Source organism: Aspergillus udagawae (assembly GCF_001078395.1).
Source record: "Aspergillus udagawae IFM 46973 DNA, scaffold_9, whole genome shotgun sequence".
Taxonomy (NCBI): Eukaryota; Fungi; Ascomycota; class Eurotiomycetes; order Eurotiales; family Aspergillaceae; genus Aspergillus; species Aspergillus udagawae.
Genome location: NW_025091272.1, coordinates 76,174 through 93,607, shown reverse-complemented (window position 1 = coordinate 93,607; position 17,434 = coordinate 76,174). Strand labels below are relative to the sequence as shown.

The following is a 17,434-nucleotide window of genomic DNA, read 5'->3' as shown; positions in this document are numbered from 1 at the left end:
TTTATTTTCCCCCTTGTAATCCTAGATGAGGAAGATAATGAATGCCGTTTGGGCCTGCCCCGCTCTCTGGCGAGGACCCTCTATTATTCATAAACATAGTTGGAGTAGTCTAGAAGCCCAGATGAACTGTGTGTTCTTATAAATACAAGTCCTGCTCCCAAGTTCTCTGTCTCCGTTTGACGCCATCCTTCTCTGCTGTATAGTTCGACTGCCTTTTGTCCATCCTCCGACGTCACCATGGCTCCGTACAATATCCGGTGGGGTATTATGGGTATGTTTTCCATCCACCCTTGTACGCACCACAGAGGCATTCTAAGCTGACAAGACTTCAAATAAAACATAGCCACCGGCTGGATTGCAGATAGTAGGTCGCCATGATTTCCCTCTGAACAAGCCGCAAATTAAGCGATGATCAATCGAGACAAGCATAACAGCTAATGCAATTACTTGACGCTTAGTCTTTGTAAGAGACCTTCTGCGCGACCCCAATCTGCGAGACGCATCTGACGTCTCTCACACCGTCGTTGCCGTTGCCTCCTCTTCAGCCAAGGACCGGGCGCAGAAGTTCATTGCTGATACGGGCATCCCGGCGCCCTGTACTGCGTACGGCTCGTACGAAGAGCTCGTGGCCGATGCTAACGTGGACGTGGTGTATGTCGCGACGCCCCACTCGCACCATTTCCAGAATGTGATGCTTGCACTGGAAGCAGGCAAGAATGTTCTCTGTGAGAAGGCTTTCACCGTCAATGCGGCGCAGGCGAAGATCCTATGCGAGACGGCGAAGAAGAAGAACCTTTTCCTGATGGAGGCCGTGTGGACCCGGTACTTCCCTCTCAGCGTGCAGGTCCGAGACCTCATCAAGCAGGGAGCCATCGGCGAAGTTCTCCGGGTGGTTGCCGACAACAGCTTCGGGGATAACGTCGAGGAGCGATGGGGCACTCAGCATCGGATGGTGAACAAGGATCTCGCTGGTGGCTGCTTGCTGGATCGTAAGTTGCCTCTTCCTTTGACCGACTCCCTGAGCCATTTGGCATGGTCCTAATGATCGTCTCGCTGCAGTGGGCATCTACTCCTTGACCTGGGTCTTCCAGACCATGTACCACACTCTTCCACGGGAGCAGCGCAAAGCTCCTTCGGCCATCTCCGCGCACATGTCTCTCTACCACCTGACGGGTGCCGACGAGGCCACCACCATCCTTCTCACGTTCCCAACGACCACCCCAACTAACAATGCCCAGCCCGGTCAATCGCAGGCAGTCGCCATGACCCATCTGCGGGTCGCGACCGATCCAGACGAGCAGGGCGCCGCTGGTCCCTCGATCCGCATCCAAGGGACCAAGGGCGAGATTCAGGTCTTTGGGCCTGCCTTCCGGCCCGAGCGGTACCGTCTAATCCCCAAAAAGGGACTTGGCGAGATCAAGGAGGTGCAGTGCCCGTTCCCGGCGGATGGGAAGGGTATGTACTGGGAGGCCGACGAGGTGGCGCGGTGCTTGCGCGATGGAAAGCTCGAGAGCGATGGGCTGCCTCTTGAAGAGAGCATTGTCATCATGGAGGTTATGGACGAGATTAGACGCCAGGGTGGATTGACCTATCCGGAGAAGATCGAGTCCACCGTTTACCCTACCCAGCTCTAAGGTTTGCAGAAATGTATATATACTTGGCTCTGTGGCCGTAGATCGAGTAGTCACTTTTACATGGCTGGCCTCTTACCTGGGTATCCGGCTGAACATAGTGAATTTTGGTCGCCAAACAAAAGATACTATACATAGCGCTCTAATTCCACTGAAGGTATCTTTATGTACGGACGCCAAAAGGACTCTCCAAATGCCCTCCTCTGTAGTCCACCAAGAGAATCTTGCAGATTACATGGAATCATCTCAGAACGTTCCTTCGCACATGCCACCTCCCCTTGCCGGCAGGGGATGTTACGGGGGATGTATGATGCACGCTCGTGGACCCATACGGTACCTTCCAGAAGACTTTCTACATTTACTTCTGGAAAACACCGAGCAAACTCTTCCACACCTGGCCAGGCTCCTGGCTGGCGTCAATGCCTCGCCAGATGCCGGTCTTCTTGTAGTATTCGACGACAGGGGCTGTCTGGGCGTGGTAAGTTGAAAGACGCTTCTTCAGCGTCTCGGCGTTGTCATCGGAACGTTGAATCAGAGGCTCGCCAGTGACATCATCCTTCATATCGTTCTTGGGAGGGTTGAAGATCTTGTGGTACGACCGTCCAGAGGCAGGGTGGACAAGACGTCCAGTAATTCTGGCGACCAGGAGGGCATCGTCGATCTGCAGCTCAATAGCATGCTGGAGCTTCTGCCTACGAGCTTCAAGCATGTCATCCAGACGCTCGGCCTGAGCAACGGTACGAGGGAAGCCATCCAGAATGAATCTGGAAACATTGGACGGTCAGTCATTTTCCATCTTCAACTTGAAAGAACCTGAATAAGGCACGTGTGTACGAACCCATTCTTGCACTCGGTGTTGGTGTCAAGCTCGTTCTTAATCATGTTGACCATAATCTCATCGCTGACAAGACCACCTTGGTCCATGATCTTCTTGGCCTCCTTTCCGAGCTCAGTCTTCTTGGCGACCTGGGACCGCAGCATATCACCGGTAGCCTTTGAGGTTGGACACGATATGTCAGACGCGCACTTTCCTCAATTACTTGCAATTCAATAACGTACCAGGTGGCACACGCAGTACTTCTCCTTAAGCCGAGGCGCCTGAGTACCCTTGCCTAAAACCCCATCAGAACCATGAAGCCATTATCGCAAATGGCGACCCTTGTAGAGAACCGGACAATTCATACCAGCACCGGGAGGTCCCATAAGGACAATGCGCATCTGCTCCGCGATAGACTTGGGCTTGGATTCACCGCCGAGACGGCCCTCCAACTCCTGCACACGAGTCTCAAGCTTCTCGATCATGTCCTTAAGACCGTGGACGACCTCTTCTGTGATGGGAGCCATTGCGATTACTGACGGCGAGAGAATCGAAGTATGACGCTATCGAAAAGCTCTCCGGAGAGGAACAGAAACAGGAAAGGGAAGAAGGGAAAGGAGAGGGAGGGGAAAGGAATCAAGGTGCCTGGCAGAGAATAGTGCTCAGTGACGGGGAAACGGAAAGGAAGGGAGGATCGGAGAACTAATTCTTGGAGGAAAAGAGATCTGAACCGGAGCATTCTCCCGCGCGCCCGAGGTTCGGGGTTCACTGGTCAAGTACAACGCTCCAGCACCTACGAGTAGCGACTGAATCGGGATAATATATGGGCACGTGTAATCAGTCGTCGTGACTTTCAATTCCTTTAAACGAGGCTTTCTACGTCCATAATTATTAGTATATGCTGAATGATTGAAGGTGCACAAGTGCCGACCAGTGGCCTCAGGCAATAAGGCCCTAAAGTGGCTGGTGCCCAGGGTAGCCTAGCACAAGCCACAAAGACTACCAAAGCTCGCGTGGCTCAGCAGCGGAGGAGCTCCAGGGCAGAACAACAGCAGCTCGATCTCTCGCTCCGTCATCATCATAATCCTCCTCATTCTCATTCTCATCCTGATCCCCATCCTCGTTATCAAACCACTAATTGGCTTCTCTCTGTCTCCGTCGCTCCCACAATTATTTCCCCTCTTCCGTGCAATCGGAATCAGCGTCTGCGGTCAATTCAGGGCCTTCCAGTACCCTCCATTCTGCCTCCGTTCTCGTCTTATCTCGATCCACCATGCCTGCCACCACGGCGGACACACTCTCCCTCGTCACGCGCACCGTCACGGTAGCTCCCTTAGTCCTTCTTTCAGTCGCAGATCATTATGGACGGTCAGCCAAGGGAACTCGGAAGCGTGTTGTTGGTGTGCTCCTCGGAGAGAATTCGGGCCAGACCGTTCGAGTATCCAACAGCTTTGCAGGTGCGTCGTCCCCCAAATCAGCTCAGTTATGTTCCTTGGTAGATGGAGGGCGGTACTGATGTCTCTATCTTTTAGTTCCATTTGAGGAAGATGAGAAGGATCCCTCCGTTTGGTTCTTAGATCATAACTTTGTTGAGTCAATGAGAGACATGTTCAAGAAGATCAACGCCCGTGAGAAGCTTGTCGGATGGTATCACTCGGGTCCCAAATTACGAGCCTCTGATCTTGAAATCAACGAACTCTTCAAACGATACACACCGAACCCCTTACTGGTCATTGTTGACGTCCAACCAAAGGAAGTCGGCGTTCCCACAGATGCCTATTTTGCTGTTGACGAGATCAAGGACGTAGGTTGATCCCGTGCGATGCCCTTGTGAGCTCTTCAATCATATTCAACTAACCGGTTCGCTCGCTCTACGTAGGATGGCACAACAACGTCCAGAACATTTGTCCATACCCCTTCCGTGATCGAGGCCGAGGAGGCTGAGGAAATCGGTGTTGAACACCTGCTTCGAGACATCAGGGACGTTGCCGTTGGAACCCTTTCAACACGCATAACATCGCAGCTTCAGTCGCTGCAGGGTTTGCACTTGCGCCTGCGTGATATCGGCCAATATCTCCAGAAGGTCCTTGATCACGAGCTGCCGGTCAATCACGCTATTCTTGGCAATCTTCAGGATGTGTTCAATCTTCTTCCCAACCTATCTACTCCAGCAACGACGTCACGTCTGAGTGGATCGGAGCCACAGATGGAGAACAGTGAACTAGCACGGGCAATGAGCATTAAGACCAACGATCAATTGATGGCCATCTACATCAGCAGCCTGATTCGTGCTATCACCGCCTTCCACGATTTGATTGAGAACAAGATCCAGAACCGGCAACAACAAGAAGAGAACGAATCGAAGAAGGAGCAAGAAGCAAACGCTGCCAAAGGTGACAAGGATGGTGCGAAGACGGCGAATGGCATGAGCGGCGAGCAAAAGGAGGATCAGGAGAAGTCCAAGAAGAAGAGCTAGAAGTGTCATTCAACAATGGCACAACTGGCATGAGAATTAAAACAATTCAGTTTATGCATGGAAGTGTATATTACGATAATCTGAGAATCAATCGTGTCCCGAGCACGCACCAAGCCAGCTCGAGCAGTTTTGGAAATATTCATTCCTTCGCGATATAAAACGCCATCGGATGCTGGACTGTAGACAAGCCCGAAATTTCGTATGTGAAACTCCCCCCTTAGATTCTTTTTGGAAGTATCCATGATACTGCGCATTGAAAGCGCCTTGTCCATAGTTGCGTCGCCGTCAAATGTTTCAAAGGTTAAGGCTCCCCTGACGTGCCTGACATTTGTGGCAGAATAAATGCCCATTTCCCGGCAAACGGGCAGGCACACAGCTGAAAGATTTTGCTGAAATGATAGTCTGAATACCTTTTAGGGAGGGTGTAGGCTCTCGTATCATGGTACCTAGGGCCTTCCAAGGACAGAGGCATAGCTATATCTGTTGATCAATGTCTGCGTGGTTGCGAAGATCATCCACCCCAACCAGCATACCACGCCGCCAATTCCTCGCAAGTTAGAAAGACAGGACCAGCTTGACCACGGCTGTTGCTACTGAAGACTTCAGGACAGCGCACTATCAGCAAGCACGCGAGGAGATGTTTACAGACAGGGGGAGCCAGTCGGCTGGGTCCACGGGTCAACGAGCCGCCAAAAACATAGCGGCAAGTCGGGTCGTCGCCGACGGTAGACTGTTCAGCCAGGGTTTCGTCTTCGGCTTCTCCATCAAACTGAGATGAGTAGGCCGGTCCCGGATCGCGGAAGGCATTGAGCGTAAAGGTGGGACAAGTGCAGTTCCAGGCGTGCAGGCGGACTTCGTAGCCCTTTTGCTCTACGCGTGTCCGGGGAACCCGAGATGGAGAGGTCGGAGCAGCCGCAGACGTGGATATAACATAGAACATGGCTTCTTGCGGCCTTTCTGTGGCGCTGGTGTCGGTTTCTTCAGGCTGTGAGCATGCAGGTGCTTGCCCGACGTGGTCATCCCGCATGAATCGTCTGACCAGTCCCCGGTCCAAAATATCTAGGGCCAGGAGAAGTTCATTTGGGAAGAAACAGTGCAAAGTCAGCATAACTGACTTGACTTGAGATAACTGAGCCTCGGGGAGCGAAGAGAAAGGTGACTGGCTTGTGGAAGTGTGTCGTTGAGGACGTTCGATGGGATGGTCCATCCCATCGTTGGGATCCTGGGCCTCGGGTCTACATGATGCAAGTCGTGAAATCAGTCGGTCAATGAACTGGGTAGCTGAAGGTAGGCTTCTGTGGTCATCTTCCAGCGCTGACTCCATGGAAGTACGTATGCTTGATGGGATGTTTTCAGCTTGTCTAGATAGACGATGAAAAAGCTCGGGCATCATCGATTAAGTCCCCACTTACCATAAGAACAATTTGTGACTTTCTCGCTTTTTTACAGGCACTAAATTTCCCTTTGAAAGAATTCAACAAGTTATAAATAAGCAATGTCTATTATACATAAACACATGCGGGATATCAGTTACACAAGGAACAAAAGGACCGCAATCAGTGCAGAGGCGAAAATGTCAGCATCAGCTCCCACCCACGTATACTTACTCTGCATATAATACCCAGTCGATGTGGCTTTGCACTCTTCATTTTTTGGCTTTACTGCGCAGCCTCGCCGATTGACGGGCTCCTTTTGGCGGACTCGAGGGTTTCTTTGTGACACCCCTCGGCTTGGCTGCTTTCCCAAACACTGTGTCCGTTACTGTCTTGGTACCAGCCTTGCAATCTTTGGTGTCTGCGGTCTTTGAAGGCGCTCTCTTCGGCTTCTGCACTACTCGTGGTTTGAGCGACATGGTCACTTGTCCCTCGAGGATCTCACCGGTTTCTTCTGAAGTGAGCGTCAGCTGCAGAGTAGCACGCTGCGTTCTTTCTCTGCGCCCCAGTGCCACAAGTGCACCCTTACCTGGGTCCAGGACCAGCCGCTGGTTGATCGTCCATTGGATGGGTCTCCCTTCCAGCTCAATGGTCCCTCTCATTTGTACACAACCCTTGACAGGCCCTTTTTCCGAGCCTGATGCATTTGAGGAGCCGCCATTGGAATGGCCTGAAGGGGCCGAGCTCTGACCAGTGCATGATCCTTTGGTGCTGGGGGACGTGACAGCGGCCGATGTACCTGTATTGGAGTCAGCTGAATTGCTCTGGGATTCCAGTCGCCGATACGCAAGTATGTAAGCATTCTCCTTTCCACCGTCTGGCGAGCTCATGCTCTTTTCCAGTGTCTGGGTAAATGTCACGCGTTTGTCGTTGGTCATCACCCATTGACCAGAGGGACCCTTGACGGCCGCAGTATAGTGTCCGCTTTTACTGTCATGGCCGATATGAAAGATGACAGCATAGAGCTCGTAACCGATCTTGCCTTGTCCCTTAACACTGTCATCTAGAAGAGAATCTGGAATGACTAACTCTCCCTGAACTTCGATTTCGTCTTTCAGTTTCCCCGACTCTTTGTATCGATTGACCTGAACGACAAGAATTTCTGAAGGAAATAGTATCTGACTCTGAATCTCATGAGCGATTTGTTTAGTGGCGCATGTCTTGCAATCCAAAAGAGTCTCCGACTTCATCCCACTAATGATGGCCTCCTCTATGGAAGCAGCTTTTTTTGAACCTGGGAGATCTGCATTGATGTACCTTACCCTATCCCCAGGCGCTGAGTCTTTCTGCTTGCATGTCTTGCAAACGCGGCACTGGCTCAGTGCGACGGTCATCAAATCCATGAGGTCGCCATTGCTTTATTTGTCAGCTTCATGATTATTATGTTCTATGGAATACGGAAAGTGCGCGACTTACTAGGGTTGGCTTGTGTGATTCTCGAGGAGCGAGATGATTTTTTCCAGCAATTCAAGTGTGTCATGCTGCTGGCCCAGGGTTGTTTGCCAGCGCAAGTGGCCGTACTTTGGACTCTGAAGTTCTGTCCACAAGGTCTCCGTGGCCTGCTCATGTCCGTTGCGACATTGCCAGTAGGCAATGATCATGTCATACAATTTGCGAACCACGTCTGGCACTGAATTACTCGTGCTTTGCCCTAAATATCTGTCGCACCAGCTTAGAAACTGTGGAGTGTGGAGAAACAGCGTGAGAGCTGCATTCCGGTAGCAGAGGTTCTGTCCCTTATTGTTGTCAAAGCCTCTTGTGGGCAAGCTTGGCTTCAGGGAGACAAGATTCCAGGCCGCGGATACGGCGCTTTGCTGCTGGGAGTTGCTTTAAATCAGTTCTCCGTAAGATCATGTACGTTAGAGAAGGTCTTACAGGAAGAGAGCCTGAAGGGGGCGTGGGCTGATTCGCCATTTGCGCACACCAGTCCGAAGGGCAATATATGCTTGCTGCTGCAGGTGCAGAATAGGCCGTCCTGGATAGGAGACAAGGTATATATGATGAACCTGATGAGACAAGTACGTTCCACTTTGTTGCAGTAATATGACCGTATCAATCCAGGGCAGTCAGACTCGGATCTTGGATGTCATTCTCAACAGGAAATAATCCGGTAGATTTATGCCTGTCGTGATAGCCATTGCTACTTGACTGCTTGCTTTGCTCCGTGGTCTGCCCTTTGTCATTAATGTGTATCAAAAGCATGTTGAATGACGCTGAAAATAGGACCTGGGATGCTGTTTCGTTGTAGCCTTGCCAAGGTACAATGAGAGAAGGTATCCGAAATGAGATCAGCGTTGTCAGATGATTGGCTTGCTTTCAAATATGTCTTTGTCAATTTATGCCAGGAGGTATATCAGAGAATGTCTCCCAAGGTTCAGCATTGTAAGGCATAGGCCTGGTTTCTTTGAGATGATGCCTTAGGACTGTGGTAGAGATTGCGCTTCAGATGATGCAAACAATGAATAACTGATCATAGCATTTGTCTCAAATAAAAGTAGCATTCATGACATTTCTTAGAGACTGAGTCTGAAACAAGGGACCGTTCTCTTTCACACTGCTTTCATTCTTTTGTTAAATTACAAGGCCACCCTTCTCTTTCATGTATCTGTTATTATTCAGTTTATGGAAGACTCAGAGCAACAGAGGAAAGTATGATAAAAGATTTCAGATATGTCAGTCAACAATGACAATTTGCAGGATCTAGGGCAAAAATCACAAAATAGATATTCATGACATAGTTTCCCTTCGAGGTAAGCATCATCTCTATCTTTAATCAGACATGCCTGTTTGCACATCTAGAGAGGAGTCTACTGAGTGCGGCATGAGTGGCACTGAGTATTCGGCTAGGTATCTCGTTGGGCGCTCTATTATGCTATCGAAACACATCCTGCCTACTGAGCGCTCTTTGGCCATTGAGATACATCAACCAAACAAAGATCTAGAGCACGTTCTGGCCAGAGTACCCAACGAATATCCTGGCCGTCTGAAGTCTAGATTTCATGACAATTCCGGCTCCGAGCGACATTGCCAAATCTGAAGCAATCATATTACAGACACGGGAAGTCGTGTGCAAATGAAACAGTAGAATCATATAATATGGGGCCTGTTGTAAGGAAAAGACGCATCAGCGTTCCCACATTATCCTGATACAGTTGATATATTTGCATGCTTTTGATGATTCCTTCTATTTGCATTGTTAGCATCATGGTTAAGGTACGACTATGGTGGAGTATTGTGGCCCATTCGGTCCAAACTGTGCCTGTGAATCGCTGGATATCCATTGGGACGGCTGCCAACTGCATCCATCATTCCATACTGTGTCATAGCCCTCTCAAACTTCAAGTCAGTATGATGAACATTTTCTACTAAAGCAGTGACACAGTTGGTGAAGCCACATCAGTGGGTCAACCAGTGCCTTTGATTCCTATATGCTTATCCATACCCGATAATTTCTTGAACCAGACCCAGGACATTATCTTTTGCGGAGTCCAGAGCTCATGAACCGGTTCTTACTACGGCCCAAAGTCTTTGTCCCGCTTGTTCGCCACGTCCATAGCATGGCCAGGTCAGTACTATTACTTGGTTCGCACTGGAGCGGCAATGCCGTGTTGACCCTCAGCCATGAGTCTGGGCCACAAACTCATAATCGAGTAATTTCGTGTGCTTCCCCACATCTCTGAGATTCAGGTTTCAGCTTGTCAGATATGGAGCCAACTACGATCCAGATACCAGCCTAGACCCCTCGTCAGTAAACGCCAAACAGTCAGTGCTTATGCCCAACCGTCCTACACTCACTGTGGCTCGCCGCTGGCATCTGATCGCCTTGACTGGGATGGTCTAGTCCTGTTGGTATTCAGTCTCTGGAACGCTGAATTAGCAGTACAACCATATGACTGTTCAACTCGTCGAGTGGAACATGTCGTGTAGATGAATTGCTGGGCAGAAGCGCAAGCTCAGTCACTATCTACAGCTGCCACAGCACAGTTGTCGATGGACATTCCTAAATTCAATGTCTTTGCATTGATGCAAACTTAGCTTAAAGTATGACTGAGCTCTGATGTCAGGGTAATAATGTCGAACAAACATGATGAACGGTCCTCAGAGATCAATTGACAGACCATTAAGAGAACAGAGGACAGATATTGATCTACAGCGTAATAACAGAACTAGGTAAGTAACTCTTATTAAGAGTAAAACTGGGCTCCTCACAATTTCATGCCTGGTAGTCAGCGAAATACAGCAGTTGACTGCGTTGCTATCATGGACATACAAAGCACTACATAGAGAGACTGAGCTCCGCAAAAAGACTTCTAGTTGGTGACTTCGACCATGGATGTCTATCCTCAATTTAATCTATCTTTGGAAGGTGACAGCTGGGTTCTTTTCCTGGCACAAAGCATCGCCCAGCCACGGCCACCACAAACCCACTGTATTCAGCACTACCGACTCCACCACAGCAAACCAGAAGCCAATCCCAGATCCACTCGAGGCGTTTGACCACCAAACGGTTGATAACTTGATTGTTGTCATTCGAATATTATTATGGCGTACGGTACGAGAAATATTGACTATTCCACGGTCTTCTCCCACAGCCACCAAGGGCCACACTTTGGGCTTTACCACTGGATGACTTGTTTTGCTGCCCAGATCATTACTATGTAATAGTACATAATCACTGCCGAAGATTCATGGTTGATCCTGTTGTGGGATACAGAGTATGATGAGTAATTCTTGACTATTTGCGTTTTAAAGCGCTTTCATCGCTTATTTTTAGCCTCAATGCTCCACTGGACCACAGATAAACAGTCAGCACATCCGCTGACTTGCCTAGGTCGCTGGAATTGTCCTTCAGATTCGTCATAAGATATTTGTCGTGCATAAATTGAATCGGCAAACGAGACACATAAGACGATTACCTAAGTTCTTTTACCTGATCCCTCGGTAGCTAAATGAAGGGAAATGAATAGGTGCATCTGCTTGATGTCACGGACAAATTCAATTTTAAATTACCTTGCCTCAAACCGTGGCGCAGAGTGGGGGAAAGCGCCTGAGCCTGTCGGACATTTTCTTTGTGACGATCATTGCGTACTGCATACTTATCAGGAATAGATAGGTAGCTTGTAGCCTACCTTAGTCTGGACTGGGCGTTGAGGTGCCCCCACCCGTTCAGCGAATGGTGCTGGTTGCCTCCGGTTGTCTTTCTCGACCGTTTGAGACTCAACAGTAACCTTAGGTAAGTAGGTACAGGTATCCATAAAGTACAGGTTAACGTGTCAGGTCCAAAACAGTCTCAGCTATTCATTAAGATTTGAGCATCACTATCCATTTCAATGATCAATCCAGTTACTGAAAGTTTCCTCTCCTGACCGTAGAACGTGCTCCAGCCCAACGCTACTGGCTAATAGAAAATGAGTACATTATGGCTCTCATTTCACAAGGGTCATTTATCCTAGATTATTAACGCCAATATCCTGCCACACACGTCACCGTCACTAATTCTATGATTGAATAACGGCACACTTTTGATCTCACATCTTAACTACGCAATACACATTTCCTTGTGAATGTAGATGATCAGTCTTAGTGCAGCCCCGGACTTACCTGGCCTTTGGATGGAAAGTTGGGCGGGTCGAGCAGGATCAACGCTTTTATATCCAACGAATTTCATTGAGGTTCGTGTCGCACTCGGGATCTGCGAGTGCAGAGACCAGAGAGGCACAGTTTGACACAGGTTCAGTAATATTCTTCAGTCTTCCACCATCATGGTTAGATCTCTTCGCAGAAGGAGCATAAATTTTGCACTTAGTGAGGTAGGTAAACACCTGTTCTCGACCGGCTGAACATGGGTAAGTAGACTGGCAAGTTGCGGCCCACCGCCACTTGATTGTTCTGACCCAAATCGAGCTGTGTCGTGTAATTTCTGATAGATCTTAAGATATGGCTGAGCAACAGTAATCGATAAAACCAGCTTTGTTGACCTGATCTTTTTCTGTCCAGCTTGAGGGGGCTTGACTGTCATTAACCGTACGTGTCTGGGCTAGGTAGTAGTACTCGTCAACTCAGCCGGACGGACAACGACCGAATGCAATACATCGTCTCAGTCAGGACCATTGTCGACTGGAGCCCGTGATAGATAACTATCGACCTCGGGTCTATTTCTGAGGCTTGGCAACTTGGCTCCCATTCAAGCCTCACACTCCGAGAGTAGACCAGCCGCATCCCTCCTGCCACTGTATAACAATGCAATTAATACCTGTTTACTTGAGGACATGAAGGGACCAACCCGGAGGATTGGAAAAGGTTGATTGGCTGGCTTGATATTGTGTGGCATCCACCACCTTAGTCGGAACAGTAAATTAAACAAGCCACGGTTGGCCCCACTGGTCCCTAGGTAATCTTGCAGATGACGGGTAGCCCCTTGACCCTCGGCCCTGTCGTTCGACGAGAGGAGTGATAACTCTCAAACGAAAGTTCAGCAATCAGTACGACTGTAATTCTGACGGCCCTTTCCTGTGCTTTGCACAAGTTCAAAGAGCTGTGGAACTTTCCATGCTCTGTAATATAAAGTTGAATGTGCGCTAATAGTCTTACACCCAGTATCACAGTTACTTCAGCAGTGTCGCCATCCGCCTCAGGATCCATTATAGGGAGCAGCGCGGGTTCTGGCTGTGGGGGTAATAATAGTGATGATAATGTCGGTCCGCTGGCGAATTTAGATAGCATCTAGAATCGCGTCTTGCTACATGATTGTGGTTCTGGTCCGACAGATCAACAAGCCCTAATTTCGCAGTAGATCATCAGAATCATCAGATCGCGAACAAGTCTTATGTAGATAGGTGCTACTAGTAGGGCTCATCCACCAAGGAGGGGTACACCTGTTAAAGAAGCAATTGGATCTGATTGTAGATGACTTGAAACGAACCAAGAATGCTCTTCAGAGGCATGATTGGAGGGCTATTGTAATGAAGTACGGAGTACCCCCTACCTTAACATACTAAATACTATTTTAAAGGTCAAGAGTGAGTCTAGAACCTATCCCTGAAGATTCAAGTATTTGGTTCAAGGAGAAACAGGAACCCAGGTCATGTACGACCAGCTGGTTCGGGAGACAATTGGTAGCCATGTGTACACACAACAAGTGATAAATGATACGTCAATACATACTAGAGTACATGTCGAGGTGTCCGCGGGCCCCTTACGGAGCTAAAGTCACGGCAAGTAGGCGACTCGTAATAAGAAGAACAGCGGAGCGGTGACTAGGTAGAATTAACCTTACGAATCGGACAAATCAATGACGATGTACAATCCATTCTAGTCCTAGGCAGTCAGTAGGCACAAATATTATCATTATTGCGTGGCCGCTGGCCAGAACAATTCTATGTTTTCAGCTGCTTGGTCGATACTTGCCTATAAAGGAAAGGGTGTTCGTCTCCGCCGTTAGGCTAAGTGCTTGGAGAATGGAGATCCATCGCAGGGGCTCGGGTCCGGCTTACCAGAAGTTAGAAACTTAGAAATAATCAGAAAGCCGTTGAGATGTGAACTTGATCGTCTACCTTCGAAACGGTATCGGCCTGACGCTGGCAAAAATATACAATGTTCTCAATATTGTTGCCTGTCAGCAAAAGCAGTTAATGCTCAAGATCTCTCCATGTTATCATACATTAATTTCCACATTGGATTAGTTGTACCCTTTGCCCTCAGTCTGTTGACTTTATTTGACTATCCGTATCTGCAAGACTCATCATTGAACATAAACAGCCCGTCCGTCACAGATGCACGATTGTCAGTACTACCACCATAGTCAATCAGCCAATTATTCAAGACTCGAAGTAGAAAGATTTTTTTGGGGCAAAAGCAGGACGATGAGGTTTGTCAGGTAGGAAATAAAGCAAGATAGAGACATAAAGGGAAGATACTGGATAAGATAAAAAGAGGGGAAAAGAACAGATAATTTAATAGGTAGGAATTTTATTCAAAAAATTAAAGGGTAATCACTAACGTTCTGGTTCGCATACTGGGGTTCCTGGTATGTAGTTCAAGTCTAAGGACAGAAAGGGCTTAGACTCGCTTCTCTTTTACTTAGGTCGCCTATGGTCCTCTAGTGCCCCTCTTATTTCCCCTCGTTTTATCTTTGTCATGAATAATCTCATCGTCAGATCTCCAATCGAGTCTTCATATGTGCGGAAAGCGTCTCAAGGTGGGATTATCAAGAAATAAAGGTCAATGACGTGCTCGAATCGACGGAGCACAGAGATGCTTAGCCCTTCAAAGCGTCGTCGATAGTCCCGTCCCATGCAGACGGAAGATAACTTGATCGTTTCATTCTCAAGCTGACTGATGGCTGCTGTAATCACTTTCTGTCTTTGCGAACATGCTAAACATCCATCAAATGTTTAAACCCAGTCTTCCAAACCAAACACACGGGCTCGAACGTTCTGAGAGGTTTGACCGCCAGAGAAGGCTTTGATTAAAGTATCTAGTACCCTGGGTGGGGAACCCGTTAGAAGAGTCGGGAGTACTGTTAGTGTTAAGAGACTGGGTACCAAGTAATAATAAAAATATTAGAATAATCAGAGAAATTAGCAATGAACCCTTCTACCTACCACATCCATGTCCACGAATTGCTCCTCAAAATGAAAGGCACTCCTGGAGGATACGGAACAGAAACCCTTCTACAGTGCTAGCATGGATCTGAGTGTTGGTATAGGAAGTGAAGGTACAGGACCTATAACCTAGGTACCTGAATAGACCCCATGTTGCGCCGTAATTAGGTATACATATAATCTTACCACCGTTGGTAAACATAGGTAACAAACACCAAGAAATAATAACAATCTTACACTAACGGTAAAATAATAAAATAAAAATCATTATTATTATTAAAATCATCATCAAACTTAGGTAGACGAACAACAACGGGGCCTGCTCGAACCCACCTCACCACTGAAACCTGTTAATCGCCTCCGTGCTAAGGTAGGTAGTCTCGTAATCTGTTACTGGTAGGGTCATAGGCTCATAGGTCTACCTACCTTGTACTCCTGTGTCGTAGGAAGGTAGTAAGTAGTAGTAGCTACCTTAGTTAAATTACTACTATAGCTTGCAAAGCCTCTAATTTGCTGTCTCCCAACTGCTGGATCAGCTGTCAACGATGATGATCTCTTCCTATGCATCTCAAGTTGTTTCATCCTTCCTTTCGCATCTCCCTCCTTTTCTTTTGACCTTTTTGTCTTTTATTCCTCTTCTTCTGCTTTCTCCCTCGTGATCCCGTATTTCCCTTCTTATCTTCTCGTTGGCATTATCTTATGCGATAACTTCGACTGTCTTCTACTCTTATACTATCCTTCCCAGACCCTCTTCATTCGGTGAAGACTCTCATCTGATACTATACTCGAATCGTCACATAAAGACTCATTCTACCATTGACACATTCTTACGTCCATTCTTTCATCTGTTAGGAGGTCTCACTTGGTTACTACTACACAATATTCCATTTCTCAAAATCTTCGCCTTTCCGTCCAGTGTTGTGATATTGTCATTATCTCCGTCTTGTCAACTTTGCGCTATTTGGTAGTTTACCTTGCAAACGTCACACGGCTAAACTGTGCCATCTATCCATCTTTGCTAGAACCTTGGAGCTAGCAGGGTAAGAAAGCTTGCTAGACTGATTGTCTGTCGCAAATTGTCTTTGTTTCGGGAGGAATTCTGCTTCGTCAGTCAACTTTGATATCATCCTAGACTATCTTTCCTTCTTTGCTCTTTCTGGGTGTACCGATCGACGAACACATCGAAGGTAACCTTATCTGGCCAGTCAGCCAGGTCATCAGGGATTCTTTTCCTCGATTGCATATGCATTCTTTTGGCTCATAGCCCACAACCATTACAGGCTGAGTCTCCATTGCGAGTCGCGCATATGATTGCGTTACAAAACCAGGCTTTCTACCCTCCTGCCAAAGTGGATATCTCACTGCTTCTGAAGCCCCAAGATGAGGAGGAAGCCGCCTCGGTGACTACTACGTCCGCGTTCCCTTCGAGGACCCTCCCTCCAGCTTCCATAGGCCCAGCGATGCCTGTCGCAACCTCCACGCCTTTGTCAACCGCGCCGCCTCTTACCGCAAAAGCCCCAGCATCCGTCCCTGCCAAGCGCCTGCAGCCAGCCCATACAGCAGAGTCTCCGGCCAAGAAGCAATCGAAGTGGTCCCCCGAGGAAGATGCACTCATTATAGAGTTGCGGGGTAGTGGCATGAAGTGGGAGGACATCAGTAAACGGCTCCCGGGGCGAAGCGCTATCAGCTGCCGTCTGCATTATCAGAATTATTTGGAACGCCGAAGCGAGTGGGACGAGGACAAGAAGAACAAGCTTGCAAGACTGTACGAGAGGTGCGTTTCTGAAGAGACTGGCTCTGTCTACTCAGGCGGAGAAAATCTGATTTCGGAGAAAACAATGAGATGGGAACTTGATTTGCTGACTAGGACAACGTAAAGGTTCAAGGCAGAGATGTGGTCGAAAGTCGCAGAAGAGATGGCCATCCCATGGAGAGCCGCGGAGGCTATGCATTGGCAGCTAGGGGAGCAAGAAATGGCACGCCGGGCTGGCGTAGTCCCATTTTCGTTATCGAGTTCAGCCATAGATCCGCCAGCGACCAGGGTTCGCAGGGCCAGTACATCGTTATCTCGCCCAAGAAAAGGGTCCGCATCACGTACTATTCCTCCGCCCCAACTTCCGTCAGTTGAAGAACTTACTGCCGGTGTCCCTGCGTATGCGCCAGCCCCGCCGTTTCCCTTACCGCGAGATGCCTATCAATTTGGTCGTCCTCTGGACTTGAGCGGCAGCCATAGTGGCCATTTAGGACCTCCCTATGGTTTGCCACCTCGAACGCTGCCATAGCGGAATCGAAATGATCTGAAAGTCTCCTTTCCCCCCCCTTTTTTTTTCCCTTTTCTGATATTTTCTTTCCCTTTGCTTTGATTTCCGTGTTGTTATGACATGCATAGCGCAGGTTGAAGGTGTTCCTCACTATTTGTGAGGGGAGTTCTCATAGAAATGATCTCCGTGATCCCCTGGCTTTCTGTTACTGAG

The 17,434-nt window shown here is 48.4% G+C and overlaps 6 protein-coding genes across 6 annotated transcripts; 3 read left to right on the top strand and 3 right to left on the bottom strand.

The window, feature by feature from the left end:
* Positions 1–237: 237 nt before the first annotated feature.
* On the top strand, positions 238–1,634 carry Aud_010268 (Gfo/Idh/MocA family protein; the record flags this gene model as incomplete). Its single annotated transcript, XM_043295111.1, has 4 exons — positions 238–271; positions 344–364; positions 459–989; positions 1,060–1,634. The coding sequence occupies 4 exons, from the start codon at positions 238–240 to the stop codon at positions 1,632–1,634; spliced, it is 1,161 nt and encodes a 386-aa protein (XP_043151046.1).
* Positions 1,635–1,989: 355 nt separating this feature from the next.
* On the bottom strand, positions 1,990–2,975 carry adk1 (adenylate kinase ADK1; the record flags this gene model as incomplete). The annotated part of the gene is made up of 4 exons (XM_043295110.1): positions 1,990–2,395; positions 2,470–2,624; positions 2,691–2,743; positions 2,816–2,975. 4 exons carry the CDS (start codon positions 2,973–2,975, stop codon positions 1,990–1,992), a joined length of 774 nt encoding a protein of 257 aa, XP_043151045.1.
* Positions 2,976–3,721: 746 nt separating this feature from the next.
* On the top strand, positions 3,722–4,924 carry rpn8 (proteasome regulatory particle lid subunit RPN8; the record flags this gene model as incomplete). The annotated part of the gene is made up of 3 exons (XM_043295109.1): positions 3,722–3,905; positions 3,981–4,252; positions 4,328–4,924. The coding sequence occupies 3 exons, from the start codon at positions 3,722–3,724 to the stop codon at positions 4,922–4,924; spliced, it is 1,053 nt and encodes a 350-aa protein (XP_043151044.1).
* Positions 4,925–5,435: 511 nt separating this feature from the next.
* On the bottom strand, positions 5,436–6,248 carry Aud_010265 (uncharacterized protein; the record flags this gene model as incomplete). The annotated part of the gene is made up of 1 exon (XM_043295108.1): positions 5,436–6,248. One exon carries the CDS (start codon positions 6,246–6,248, stop codon positions 5,436–5,438), a length of 813 nt encoding a protein of 270 aa, XP_043151043.1.
* Positions 6,249–6,569: 321 nt separating this feature from the next.
* Positions 6,570–8,271, bottom strand: Aud_010264 (ubiquitin carboxyl-terminal hydrolase; the record flags this gene model as incomplete). The annotated part of the gene is made up of 3 exons (XM_043295107.1): positions 6,570–7,713; positions 7,774–8,174; positions 8,233–8,271. 3 exons carry the CDS (start codon positions 8,269–8,271, stop codon positions 6,570–6,572), a joined length of 1,584 nt encoding a protein of 527 aa, XP_043151042.1.
* Positions 8,272–16,267: 7,996 nt separating this feature from the next.
* Aud_010263 (MYB DNA-binding domain protein) lies at positions 16,268–17,242 on the top strand (the record flags this gene model as incomplete). The annotated part of the gene is made up of 2 exons (XM_043295106.1): positions 16,268–16,734; positions 16,840–17,242. The coding sequence occupies 2 exons, from the start codon at positions 16,268–16,270 to the stop codon at positions 17,240–17,242; spliced, it is 870 nt and encodes a 289-aa protein (XP_043151041.1).
* Between the last annotated feature and the right edge of the window lie 192 nt (positions 17,243–17,434).